The 13,969-nt window shown below is 44.9% G+C and overlaps 2 protein-coding genes across 4 annotated transcripts in view; both read left to right on the top strand.

Moving 5' to 3' along the window:
* Positions 1–8,359, top strand: part of FIGLA (folliculogenesis specific bHLH transcription factor) — a 50,253-nt gene extending 41,894 nt beyond the window's left edge. The window contains exon 5 of the mRNA XM_043536445.1: positions 8,265–8,359. Coding sequence (XP_043392380.1) covers positions 8,265–8,273 — 9 coding nt within the window. The 3' untranslated portion in view covers positions 8,274–8,359. The remainder of the gene's footprint in view (positions 1–8,264) is intronic.
* The window catches only part of ADD2 (adducin 2), a 97,070-nt gene that overhangs the window by 26,267 nt on the left and 56,834 nt on the right, over positions 1–13,969 (top strand). The gene's annotated exons all lie outside the window — the stretch shown is intronic.

The raw sequence follows: 13,969 nt of genomic DNA, 5'->3' as shown, positions 1-13,969 counted from the left end.
GGGCTTGAAAAACTTTATCTACCACTTTCACATCTCAGCAACTTGCTCATTTATACAAATCCGTTCTTATGCCAGAATTGTCAGCTGGTCCATTTACATGAGGGATCTGCACAGAGTCTACTGTTTTGGATTTGTGTTTCAAGCAGCATCGGGGAGTTGGATTTTTGCTGCTGTTCTCTTACAAGCCTGAAACACAGGCCAGGCTCACGGTAAGCGACTTGCATTTCTTCGATATCTGAACACATTTGGCTTTGGGCCCTGTGATCACGGCCTGATGTCAAAGATTTCCGACTGGTGTGGGGTTCTTCAGTTCTTAGGTGCCCAGCTTGAAACACCTTGTGCCTAATTTCTCAGAAGATCTGAGCACCTACTGCTCCATGCAATGTCGGTGGGAGCTGGGGTGACCAGAGAGCAAGTGTGAAAAATTAGGACACTTTTTTTGAGCGGGGGGGGGGGAGGCGTAGGCGTAAAGATGTGTATATAATTCAAAGCCACTAATATCAGCACGGTCCCAATAATATCAGGACATCTGGTCACTCTAACGGGAGCCCCGGATGTTTGTCACTTGTGGAAATCAGGCTCTAAGTGTCTCCAGTCGGGCATTGAAATCTGAGAACTTGGCTGCACGCCTGTACGTATCCAGTCTAGCCACTCATCTTGTGTGTCCCATATTGCACTGGAGAAGCTTTTTTTCCCTGAACCCATCTGCCTTCACGCCTCCTTCAAATCCCTTTTCAGAAACTTCATCAAGGAGGCTTATAAACTGTGGCATTTTAAACACTTAATTTTTTTTTAAAAAATGTTTCCTCTGCATCATATCACACTCTCCCTCACTCTTCTGGTTTCCTACCCTGTCTCCTAGTTTGTCCTTGTTTGTATTCAGGCCCTGAGTTTGCCGGGACAGCCACAAGTGTGAACTCATCTTCCCCCAAGGAATCCCCTTGTTGAAAATCTATTGAACTCCATATCTGCACCTGTGGATTCTTTTGCAAGACCAGGCCCTTGGACTCTAATTCTGTGATTGCATCCACATTGACTCTAATGGGAATCTGATGAGGCATAAAGAGCTGCGTGTGTGGGGGGAGGGATAGTTCAGTGGTTTGAGCATTGGCCTGCTAAACCCAGGGTTGTGAGTTCAATCCTTGAGGGGGCCATTTAGGGATCTGGGGCAAAAATTGGGGATTGGTCCTGCTTTGAGCAGGGGGTTGGACTAGATGACCTCCTGAGGTCCCTTCCAACCCTGATATTCTATGGTTCTAGGATTGGCGCTTTAGAGCATAAGCCCTATAGGGTAGGGAACCCATCCTGGCTTAAGTGTCCACTTCACATCTATAAGAAACAATAACGGAGCACTTTAAACCAGACCTGCATTTGCGGTGTCACAGATTTACTCTCTCCTGTGAATATTTTTCTGATGGCTGTTGGGAGCTGCTTAAAATGATACCTCACAACACAACTCTCCAGAAATAGCTGCTGTGAGATTAGTGGAAGCTTTATGCACTGAAAGTACATGGCATATTTAAACAGACTTTAGCCCAGTTTTACAGAGTCCAGAGCCCATTTGCTGTAACGTTAAACAGTCAGACAGCTGAGGCTTTTTCAGAATTTAATTTTCTCAGAGAAAATCAGTGAGGGGTTTCTCTTTAGTGGCTTTTACCAGGGACTTTTCTGTAAAGGTGTGCAACGTTCAGAGATGCTGTGGTCCTGATTCTCTTCAGTTTCACAAATTTTACTGCCAGAGTAACTCTGTTAATTTCAAGGGAGATACAGTGGTATAGGACAGGGTGCAAGTGAGCCGAGAATTGGGCTCTTTAGAACACACAATGTCCCCCAAAATTGTCCCCATTCTACATGCTTTGTTTAAAACATACTCCAAACACATCTTTTACCAGAGCAGTAAATATTGCAATCTGTGTTTTAGATTGCATCTCAGAATACCAGGTATAAACTACCAAACCTGGGTTTATGGAAAATAGATCCCATCAAACTAACTTGATATCTTTTTTTGATGAGATAACACATTTGGTTGATAAAGATAATAGTGCTATTTTAATAGACTTCTGTAAGACATTTGACTTGGTACCACACAATATTTTGATTAAAAAACTAGAACAATATAAAATGAACATGGCACACATTAAAGGAATTAAAAACTGGCTAACTGATAGGTCTCCAAATGTAGCTGTAAATGGGAATCGTCATCGAGTGGGTGTTTCCAGTGGTTTGGTTCATGGCCCCACACTATTTAACATCTTTATCAATAACCTGGAAGAAAACATAAAATCATTGCTGATTAAGTTTCTAAATGACATAAAAATTGGGGAAGTGGTAAATAATAAGAGGACAGGTTACAGATTCAGGGTGATCTAGGTCACTAGATAAAGGGGGCACTAGCAAACACTAGGCATTTTAATAAGGCTAAATGTAAACGTATACTTCTGGGAACAAAGAATGCAAGCCATATTTGCAGGTCAGGGGATTCTGTCCTGGGAATCTGGGACTCTGAAAAATATTTAGGGTTGTGTGTGGATAATCAGCTGAACTTGATGTCCCAGTTGCAATGCTGTGGTCAAAAGAGCTAAAGTGACCCTGGGGTGCATAAACAGGGGAATCTCACATAGGAATAGAGAGGTTATTTTTCCCTGTATTTGGCACTGGTGCGACCACCACTGGGGTACTGTGTCCAGTTCTGGTGCCCACAGTTCAAGAAGGATGTTGATTAAATTGGAGATGGTTCAGCGAATAGCCAAGAGATTGGTTAAAACTGCTTTATAGAAATAGACTCAAGGAGATCAGCCTATTTATCTTAACAAAGAGAAGGTTAAGGGGTGACTTGATACAGGCTATAAGCACCTCCATGGAGAACAAGTATTTATTAATGGGCTCTTCTGTCTAGCAGAGAAAAGTCTAACACGAGCCAGTAACTGGAACATGAAGCTAGACAAATTCAGAGTGGAAATCAGGCGTAAAATTTTTAACAGTGAGGGTAATTAACCATTGGAACAATTTACCAAGGACTGTGGTGGATTTTCCATTGCTGATAATATTTAAATCAAGATGCGATGTTGTTCTAAGAGATCTTCCCGATTAAGATCATATCAATATCCTCATTATACAAGATGGGGAAACTGAGGCACAGAGGGAAAGTGACTTGCCCAGCATTATACAGAGAGTCTATGGCAGAGCCAAGACCTGAAACCAAATCTCCTGAGTCCCAGTCCAGTGCCTTAACTGCAAGACCATGACACACAAGCTGGGTTGCATCCCATGCAACTCCAGTGAAGTCAGCAGGATTGCTTGGGGAAGATGGCAGGTCAATGCAGAGTGTGGCCCACCATGTTTGATTGGGAGTTATATGGCGAGAGATGGGCAAGCAGGTCCCCTTCTCTATCCCCACTGTTGATCACTTGTTTAGCACTCTGGAATTATAACGTGTGTATATTATAATTGTAACGTGCGTATTCATGGTAGCATTAGAAAGTGGTGGCAGAATTGAGGCACTGATGAAGTAAACTGCGAGCAGAAGGTGACTGAAGGAGTTAAAAGGATTAAGAGTGAAAGTGAAGAGAAATAACAATTGGGGGGTGTCTGCCTAGAAAGAAATCTGAAGCTGCTCAGTATGGTTCCCCCACCCCCACCGCCACCGCTGCTCGTGCGTTAATGACCTGAACAGAAATATCTCTTTGGAGACCTTTTATTCTAGCATCTGAAAAATAATCCCTGCGTGCATTGCCGCTGAGCTGTCATCTGTGGGGTGAGCCATGCCAGAGTAACCAGAGATGGCTGGTAGAAGCTGTCAGGTGAGAGCGTGATGCAGAAGAAGAAGAGCTTTTCTGTTTAACTCTGTAGAAAAGCTTTGGAAATATATAGCCATCTTTTCTGCTGGTGCCAGTGGGCACAGCTCCACCGACGTCAACCAGAGCAGTGCTGGGAGTTAACACCACACGGTGAGGGCCCAGTTCGGAGCTGATGTAAATGAGGGCAGCTTCGTTTGGAATTAGTGAGTTTTGCCATTTATTTTCTTACACGGGGGTAGGATTGGAGCCTTATTTCGTACAGCAGCTTTGTATGAAAGTGCAGACCTGACTCCAGTCTCACCTGGGCTAACTCTACCCCCTGACGGGACTCCATTAAACCAGTCTGATCTTGGGCCCAGGCATGGAGTCACGTAAGAGCAGAGGGAGTGAGAAGGTAAAGTGGAATGGGCCAGGGAAGAGAGACAGTCTTCACTGACGCCTGCCTTGCGATGGAGAACCCAGTTGTGTGGAAATGATGAAACGTAATAAAACTTGTATTTGGCTGCTGTTTCCATTAGATGAAAAGGCCCTTGGATTAGGAGATCAGATCATCTCTGGGTCATTTCATTTAGCAAAGCACTAGTGTTCTCTAGCAATGCACTGAACTGAGGACTACACAGAATACTAAGTATCAGAGGCGTAGCCATGTTAGTCGGTATCCACAAAAACAACGAGGAGTCCGGGGCCCCTTAAAGACTAACATTTATCTGGGCATAAGCTTTCGTGGGTAAAAAAACCACTTCTTCAGATTCCATGCACCTGAAGAAGTGGGTTTTTGTTTTTTTCCCCACGAAAGCTTATGCCCAAATAAATCTGTTAGTCTTTAAGGTGCCCAGGACTCTTCATTGTTTTTACAGAATACTAAGACCTGCTGCTAATGTGAATGGACCTATCTACCTAACATTTGAGGCCAACTTTTTGAAACCTAAAGTTAGGCTGCTAAATCCATATCTATGCCCATCCGTAGAAGGATTTTTCAGAAGATACCATTCTCCCCCTGTATGCCCATTGAAGTCATGGGAGCTATAGGTGCTCAGCACCTTTGGAAATCATGCTCCTTCTACTGACAGGCTCCATATTTATACCCATCTTCATGCACCCCTGTTTGAAAGTGTTGGCTCAAGTCTTCAGTGGTTTCTGAGCATAAATCAGCTTAGTTTCATCAAGTCTCCAAACTTTGCCCCAACCGGGTATGTTTTTCTATCCAGGCCACATGAAGATGACATCAGACACCCTTTTGTTCATGTGTATTAACTTTTGTTGGTCTTCCTAAAGCGATCACTTCTGTTGGGCTTAATACAATTAAATTAAACGGTGTTCTATCCAGAGGGGCTTGTAAGTGGGTCCCAGCCTCCTCCCGACAAGTCAATGGAATTCTGACCTTATCCCATTAAGTATGGGGGGAAATAAGAGGAAAACCTGTGTGTTACATAGTGATCCTCTTTGTGTCGGATGACATGCCAGGCACAATGTGTTAGAAGGGAAATATATTGCATACAGGACATCTTATAAATAGAGAGAATTTATTTATAGAGTTTCCAAACCCCCCGCCCCCCGCGATGCCCGGGTGTACCCTTATTTAAAATTTAAATCTGTTGCCTAGGGCTACCCACAGGCATCCCAAGTTTTTATGCTTCCTCTGAGGATGGCTGCTGCAAATTAGCCAAAGAAGATGAGCCAATTAAAAAAACCTTCACAGATGTGGCTCTCAGTTAGCTAATTCTGCCCTTTAATACATCTTGTGCCCTTGGCATGGGATGAGAGACAGCTCCTCCATATGTCCAGGAGGAAGGCAAGTTCCCAGAGCAGTGCATTTGGGAGAGGGGTAGGGGGCAAATTACCCTCATGCTTTCGTAATATATCAGACGGGAAATATCTTCAGGCATTGACTATTCATATCTTACACAGTCGCTCTCCAAAGCCCCGGCCAAAATAAAAGACTGTTGTTCTAGGTGCTAGAGGGGCACACGATAAGAAATTTCTCCCTTCCCCCAAAAGAGCTGACTGGAGGGGAAACCGAGCAGTGACTTGCCCATAGTCAAACAGGAGGTCAGCCGCTGAGCTAGAAACAGAACCCAGCTCTCCTGACACCTAGACCAGTGCTCTGTCCGCTAGACCAGCGTGGCCCCTTCAAAACATGCCGTGTTTATGTTTATACGTGCTTAGATTTATAGGCCATCGTTCGCCGCAAGGGAGCCTAAGACACTTCCCAAACTGTGGGCCAAATCCTGGTACAGTGAAAGCTAATCTGAAATATTGTTCAGCTGACATCTGCTGGCTGTGGCCACCATTTGCTCCAGCAGGGCAATGAGGGAGAACTGCAGCTGTTCCAAACAAGAGCAGCATACATCTTCTACTAGCACGGGCTGCAGCCTAACGTGCCAGCATGGGCTAGCACAGGGGTGGGCAAACTTTTTGGCCCGAGGGCCACATATGGGTATGGAAATTGTATGGTGGGGCCATGAGTGCTCATGAAATTGGGGGCTGGGGTGCAGGAAGGCAGGAGGGCTCCGGGGTGGGGCTGGGGATGAAGAGTTGGGAGTTCAGGAGGGTGCTCCAGGCTGGGACTGAGGGGTTCAGAGGGCCGGAGGGGGAGCAGGGCTGGGGTAGGGGGTTGGCAGCGTGGGAGGGGACCAGGGGGGCAGGTTCCGGGTGGTGCTTACCTCAAGCAGCTCCCGGAAACAGCGGCATGCCCCCCCTCCAGCTCCTACACAGAGGTGCAGCCAAGTGGCTCTGCACCCTGCCCTGTCCACAGGCGCTGCCCCTGCAGCTCCCATTGGCTGTGGTTCCCGGCCAATGGGAGCTGCGGGGGTGGCGCTTGGGGCGGGGGCAGTGTGCAGAGCCCCCTGGCTGCCCCTACGTGTAGGAGCTAGAGGGGGCACATTCCGCTGCTTCTGGGAGCCGTGCGGAGTGGGGCAAGACCCTGACCCTGCTCCCCGTCTGGAGTGTCAGAGCGGGGCAAGCCCCGGACTTCACTTCCCGGCAGGAGTTCGAGGGCCGGATGTGGACCCTGGGCCGCAGTTTGCCCACCTCTGGGCTAGCATCAGCCCAAACCCTTTGGGAACTGTGGTGTGTGAACCATTGCACATCTTGACTTCTCTCCGGGTGCTTTTATGGCTTTCTATTCCCAGTGCTCTGCTGTTGGTGTGTACAATCAAGGTAACTGATCTCTGGATGTTGGAACAAACAACATTCACAGGTGACTCCAAGCTGCTCCATGGAACATGCAACATGGCATTTCCATGAGCTGTCATTTATTCTTATAAGTATCATCGCTTAGACTGGGATATTTAAAGCCAGACTGGGAGCACTAGAAGAATACTCTGCAAGGAACCAGCTCTGCACTGGTAGAGGGAGAATGGATTGGAGAAGAAGACTGGCTTTGTGGTTGGATGGTGGAGCAGCCACTAGAGGAAGTCACTCTGCATAAGGGGTTATACAAGGCAATGGAGAATCAGGCCAATTCATTAGGATTCTTTTTGTTTTAATGGTATTTGTATTTCGGAATTTTAATTGCCCCAAGTACCGTACCAATTGGCAGCCATAAGTCAGCATGAGCGGTGGTCTCAGATAGGGGTTCTCTCCGAGCTAGGTTAAGATGATCGGGTTATTTATTAGAGCTGTTAAAAAAAAAAATTTCAACACAACAGGTTTCCATCGGAAAATTCAGTGCGATCAAAATCAAAATGTTCTGTGGGCATGTGTCCGCTTTGACAAAATTTGGTGGGGAAAAAGTCAAAACAACTCATTTTGACTTTCTAGTTTTGATCGTGGTGAAGCGTTTCGATTCATTTTGGTTTTGATGCTTATATAATATTACATTATTCATTCGAATATATATTTTATATCAGAATGTTTCAACATTATCTAAGCGAAGTGTTTTTGTGTTATCGAAATGGACCGTTTCAACATTATCAAAGCGAAACTATTTGATAGTCCCAAATTGATTATTTTTTTTTTTTGGAACTTTTTGTCCACGGGAAATTTTGATATTTTGGCTTTTTGCTTCAGTTTGGTGGTGGGGAGGACTGTTGGAATTTTCTAACCAGTTCTATATAATTTTACAAGCAGTTCTATATAATTTATATTTCCTGCATTATGGTCCTGAAAATCAATCCCCTGTGCTGTTGGCATAATCCGAACAATATACTGAGCCACTTTTTCAGCTGGTATAAATTGGTTTAGCGTCACTGATCTGGTCCATTATTACTGCAATTGAACTGTGAGTTTTACTAAATTCTCAGGAGTCCTCCGCTCCTTACATTATTTTAATTTTCATGAGTCATGTTAGCCCTTGCTTAACTCCAACCTTTTACAGGCTTCGGTCTTCACTCCTTCCTGGCATGACTGCGTCTCATCCCCACAAGCCGTCTTTCTGTTCTCAATGAAATTTTCTGCTGTGGGACTTGTCATCCTTTTAACTTTTCTTCAGCAAAATAAGGTTGTGTTTTTTTTTTCTCCATGCAGCTTCAGTGAAAGCAACTTCATTAAGGCCTCAGCCATCTAAGAAGAAAAGCGAGGAAGGAGAATTAAAGACTTTTCTCCCCAAATCCTGTAATGGCTTCTGGCAGCCTGGTTTTGATGATAGCTTATTAAACACTGCCGTGTCAATGCAATGCCGGCTCTGGTTAGATTCTTAAGTTGCATTCGAAGTGCGGTGAGATCAGAAGTCCTAGGGAACAGTGTGCTGTGTGAGTTGTGCTACGTGTTGTGTTGATTTTAGGAAACTTTGTAGACACCCAGAAATCTTAAATAGACAAATCTCTGCGTTTCCCGTGGGTGAGGAAGAAGGATGCAGTAGGTGGGGTCAGTAGAAATGTTTTGAATTTCAGTGTGTGGGGAGGAATAGATGGGGGTATTAGAGGAAATTATCTTGATTTTCCTCTCACACACACACACACTCTGAAGCTGGTTGAATTTTTTTTAGCTGGAAATTTAGGTGAAAAATCACTAAACCCCCCCTCCCCCCCCCACACAAAATCTTTTCACTCAGTTGTCTTTGGAAGAGTTTGTGCTTTACCAGAGGGAGACAAGTTTTACTGCCACTCTGCACAAGCGTAAGTATTTACACAAGGTGCAAGCCAGTGGAGAATCAGGCCTATTGTATTTGTACATACAGCAGAGGAAAGAGATGTCATGGAAATCTTCAGACTTTAGCCATATAATATGGCTCCAGAGTGCCGGGACGCTGTCTAAATGGAAATTTCCTCTACATGCATCCAATGAAGTGGGTATTCAACCACGAAAGCTTATGCTCCAATGCGTCTGTTAGTCTATAAGGTGCCACAGGACTCTTTGCCGCTTTGTCTAAATGCTGTGACCACGCATGCTAGCAAATGGCCCACTAAAATGGAAAATAAAATGCAATTCCTTATCTCAGCCTTCCCAGTTATGCACAAAATAATGGCCTTGTTACGTGAGCTAATGGTCTGAATCTGCTTTCACTTTGCTGTGAATCAGGGGCAGCTCTGCTGATGTCAGTGAAGTTATACGGGGGAAAGCTGGAGCATCAGGCCTTTTTGTAGTCGCTAGACAGGAGCACAGGTTTGCTGCTTAAACTTTTGTGCTTTAAGACATTTACCATGTCTGAGCTATTTTGCTCCGACTCTTTGCTGCACCACGGCACTGACAATATAAATCAGATACAATCCCTCATGTGGCTTTCTGGTGTACTCATTTATTGATCTATGCAACATCAAGCTCTCCAAGGCAGGGGCTGTCTGGATTGTCTGGGTTTAGCAAACATTGTTGGCACTTAGCAAACAAGAGATGCGCCAGGTGCTTGACAGAATTACTGCGCCCACCTCTGAAATGCAGCCACCTCTGGGGTGGGATATGGCAGTATTTAACAGCACATAACAATGTCATTTATTATTATTATTATTTATACTTTATTTTTGGTGTGGCCACGCCCAAACTGTGTGAGGTGCTTTCAAAAGAGAGGATAACACAGCTTCTGCCGCAAGGAAGCCTCATTGTTAAAAGGCAAGCTGCTCTGGACATTCAGTGATGCAGAATGCTTTGTACAGTTGAAACAAGCTGGTCAACGTATGCAGGTCAAATGTAATTACTGGAAAGGGCAAGTTGCAGAATTTTCATGCAGATTTTAAACCCCATGGTGCTTAGGGATGTATGGAGTTGAGGGGCATGGGAGAAGGTTGATTTAATCCATTTAGAAATGGGGCAGGCTCCCCTGATCACCAAACTCAGTTGGAATTTGGCCAGGGCACTTGTTCTAGGATCATCCCCTCTGGCAAAAAAAAAAGTTCCTGGGCTGAGTCAGGGCCTGAGTTTTGCATCTTGCTTGAAAGAACATAAGAACATTCACACTGGGTCAGACCAAGGGTCCGTCTAGCCCAGTGTCCTGTCTTCCGACAGTGGCCAGTGCCAGGTGCCAGGCTAGGGACACCATCCCTGCCCATCCTAGCTAATAACCATTGATGGACCTATCCGCCATGAATTTATGTAGTTCTTTTTTGAACCCTGTTATAGTCTTGGCCGTCACAACGTCCTCTGCCAAGGAGTTCCACAGGTTGACTGTGCGTTGCGTGAAGAAATATTTCCTTTTATTTGTTTGAAACCTGCTGCCTATTAATTTCATTGGGTGACCCCTAGTTCTTGTGTTACGAGCAAGAGTGAATAACACTTCATTTACTTTCTCCACATCAGTCATGATTTTATAGACCTCTATCATATCCCCCCTTATTTGTCTCTTTTCCAAGCTGAAAAGTCCCAGTCTTATTAATCTCTCCTCATACGGCAGCCGTTCCATACTCCTAATAATTTTTGTTGATGGATGGGGCAATCTGCCAGGCTGCTTGGGGATTCATATCCTTCATTGAGAGCCTTTAATTAATACCTTAAGATTCAGTATTAACAAGCAGGTTCATTGGATACAACTAGCATGGGCAAGAGTCCGCTAACAAAGATCCCAGAGTGACCTGTCTTAGACTGCAGCGTGCACTAGATCTTATGAAAACCCTGGAGTTGGATACAGTGAGGGCTGTTTCTTTGTTGTGCCAATGAGCTGGCCTGGAACGCAGGGAAGATCATTCTACAGCATTAGATTTCTTGAGCTTTCCATTCGGTATCAATAGGGGCTGGGCCACACTTTGCATCTCTGAATTACAGTATTGTCAGCCTCAGGCATTCAAGAAATCAGGCTTATAAAATCGTGATTTATTTAAAGCAATAAACCTGGGCTTTTTTAATTTGCTTTCTGGTTTCAGAGCCTTTAAGTTGCACTCACTTAAAATTTGCCTTTCTCTGCAACAAGGAGCCCTAGAAACTTATTTTTAAAATGAAAACTTGAGATTCTCATGTGATCCCTTGCTTCCAGGAGCTGGGGCTTTAAGAAACATGTCATGAGAGTTGGCAACACTCGAACTAGCCGTTGTTAGTTTACGCGTAAGCCTGGCAGAATTCAATTTTTTTATTTTTTATAATTTTGGCAGATAATATCAAAGTTTAATTGGAAGCATTTTTTCCCTATTTTTATTTATTTAAGTTTTCACAGTTGTGGTAAATTACGGGGAGGTCAGGCAATAATTATTTAATGACAACAGACATTGAGTTTCAAAAAAGTTAAAGCTTTACCAGTATTTAAACACAAATGGTCACTATCGCATGTCAAAATATATACGGTAAACGTCCTTTCCAACTCGCAGTTCTCGAGCAGCATCCTTCTTACTTTTTGCCGATCTGTAAATTTTGATTACGATGGAAATAGTTTTTGTGTGCATCTGGTGAAATCTACGTGTACCGACATTTTCCAATGAGAATTGAATCCTTCCAACGTTATTTATGCTCTTATTTGGTCAACAGGCACATTTGACTGCCGGAAAGCGGCGTGGAAAGACAGAAGCCCCCACCAAGCCTTGGTGGTGGCACTGACACAGGTTCAGGGGGAAGCATCTGGTTCAGGTTGGGTCAGTTCTGAAAACAACTCAACGCTCTCGGGTCGGATCGGCTGTGCTCAGTTTGGGTTTGGGTCGGCCTTTAAAATTCGGCCCGAGCAGAGGGCTAGTTTGCTCCGGCGTAACTAGATCAACTTTGAAATGCATTCGGTTACGTTGGCACAACTTCGGAGCAGGCCATGGCCTGAGAACTTTCAAGTTAAAGTCCAATGAAAAAGTAAACAGGTAAAGGCTGACTTCTTCCCAAGGATTGTTGGGAGCTATTTAACTCATTGGATGGATAGAGATAGCGTATGCCAGGATTTCTGCCAGTTTCCCATGTAACTGCACGAAGGTTTCCATAGTTAGTGAAAAAATGAGACAAGTGAAACAAGAGCAGTTTGGATGCAGGCCGGCCTGCTCAGAGCAGAGGGACATTGAGAATGCAGTGTGATTGATGTTCTGCTGAATTGTATTTATTGGTTCCCCTCTCCGATTTGGGCATGCAGTTAATCCACTTTGAAACCTGGCTGTGTTAGCAGCAGCCGCTTCAGAATCGCCCGATGGTTCGTGCCAGAACCGCGATTTCCCTAGGGAGGTCAAGCAGAGGGCTGAAGCTCAGGGTATTGTTAAGGTGATAGAGAAAGGAGTATAGACTGAATTATGGAGTCAGCTGCTGGACTGAGAGACCATGGGACACAGGTCAAATAGTGTGGGCCAAATTCTCTGCCCTGGTTACAGCGACTTCAAAGGCATCTGCTGGAGTCTAACAAAGGCAGCATCTGGCGATGGGTGTTTACAAAAAGTCACACCACCCTTTTTCAGTCCATGGAGCCATTCAGTGCCTCCTGATTTGTTCGCCCCCATGTTATGTTTCAAAATCACTGCTGTAAAAACAGTGTTGAATATGCATTTGGGAGGTGCGTGTGGGCATTTCTGAATCTGCCTCTGCATTCAGTGAGGATTTGACACAGGTAACCCCCATATCCCAGAAGGTTACCATCCACGAATCCGTCCCAATCCAGTGAAATATGGCACGGATCAGGTTTGCATGACTGAACCTACTCACACGGTCTGACATGCTGTTTAGAGGGAGGAATTGCCGTCACTGTGCGAAGCAGCCTGGTTTAGCGGTGACAGCCGTGTGACTCATGCTTCCAGCCTTTTGTGGGAACAGCCTTCATGAGCTTCTCCAGCAGTAGAGGATATCATGCGGCATCTAATCCCATATTCACACCCTTACGCTATCTTCCCTGACCTGTGTCTAGATGATACACTCTCTGCAGGTGGGACTGTTTACTGGTCTCAAAGAACCATGCATAGCTAATAGCTCTAGAAATATTATTAACAACAGCAGTGCTTGGGGAAACTCAGTCAAATCAGGGATGGAATTCAATTCTCTAAGATAGCATTCAACTGCTTTACCCAGGAGACCCTCCTGTCTCTTCCTGGCGTTCTCTGCATCATACACCACAGACCTTCCAACTTCTGCAGTATTTGAGACAGGGGTCTTACAGGCAAAAACATCTTTTGCTAGGCAGCCCTGATTCATCCCCAGAGCAGATCTCTCCTGTGCACTGAATGAGGTAGGGATCCCGTGGGGAAAAGGGATGTGATCATATCATTAAAAACTGCATCATAATGCATACACGCAAGCAGCCATTTTCTAACTTATGAGAGCCGATGATTGCAAAATCAATGGTCTTTTAACATTGTGTTGTTTGTTATATAGTCTTGCTGAGTGTGCATGTGACACAAAGACCCAGCAAAGGATACAGCCATTTAATTCATTCTTGGGGAAATTGATCTTCACTCGTCAGACAAGCGCTGATGACAAAGAAGTCTAGGATTGTCAAGGATGTCAAACGGTGCTGTTTTGAATAATAACACTTAGGTCCTATATGGTGCTTTCCATCAGTAGGTCTCAAAGTGCTTTACAAAGGGAGGTAAGCAACACAAGCTGGTAGGAGCTAGTGAATTTTCTTCAATGTGACATACGCCACTTTCCCTGCAGAGGGCACTGAGGAGCCCAGAGTCAACCCCCCAGCAAACTGTGAGTTTGCCACTGCTGGAGAATATTGCAGTGCTTTATAATAAGGGGTGTGGCATATCCTGCTGGGTCTTCCTTCATTGCCTCTGTGCTGAAACCTCTGTAAGTTCTGCAAAGTGCATTTTTCCTGGGAGACTCAAGGTATGTCTACAGTGCAATTAAAACCCCTCAGCAGGCCGCGGCTCAGCTGACTCTGGCCTGCAGGGCTTGGGCTAAGGGGCTGTTTA

Source organism: Chelonia mydas, chromosome 26 (genome assembly GCF_015237465.2).
Source record: "Chelonia mydas isolate rCheMyd1 chromosome 26, rCheMyd1.pri.v2, whole genome shotgun sequence".
In the NCBI taxonomy this organism is placed as follows: Eukaryota; Metazoa; Chordata; order Testudines; family Cheloniidae; genus Chelonia; species Chelonia mydas.
The sequence above is the reverse complement of the archived record's forward strand: the minus strand, read 5'-3'. Positions and strand labels throughout refer to the sequence as shown.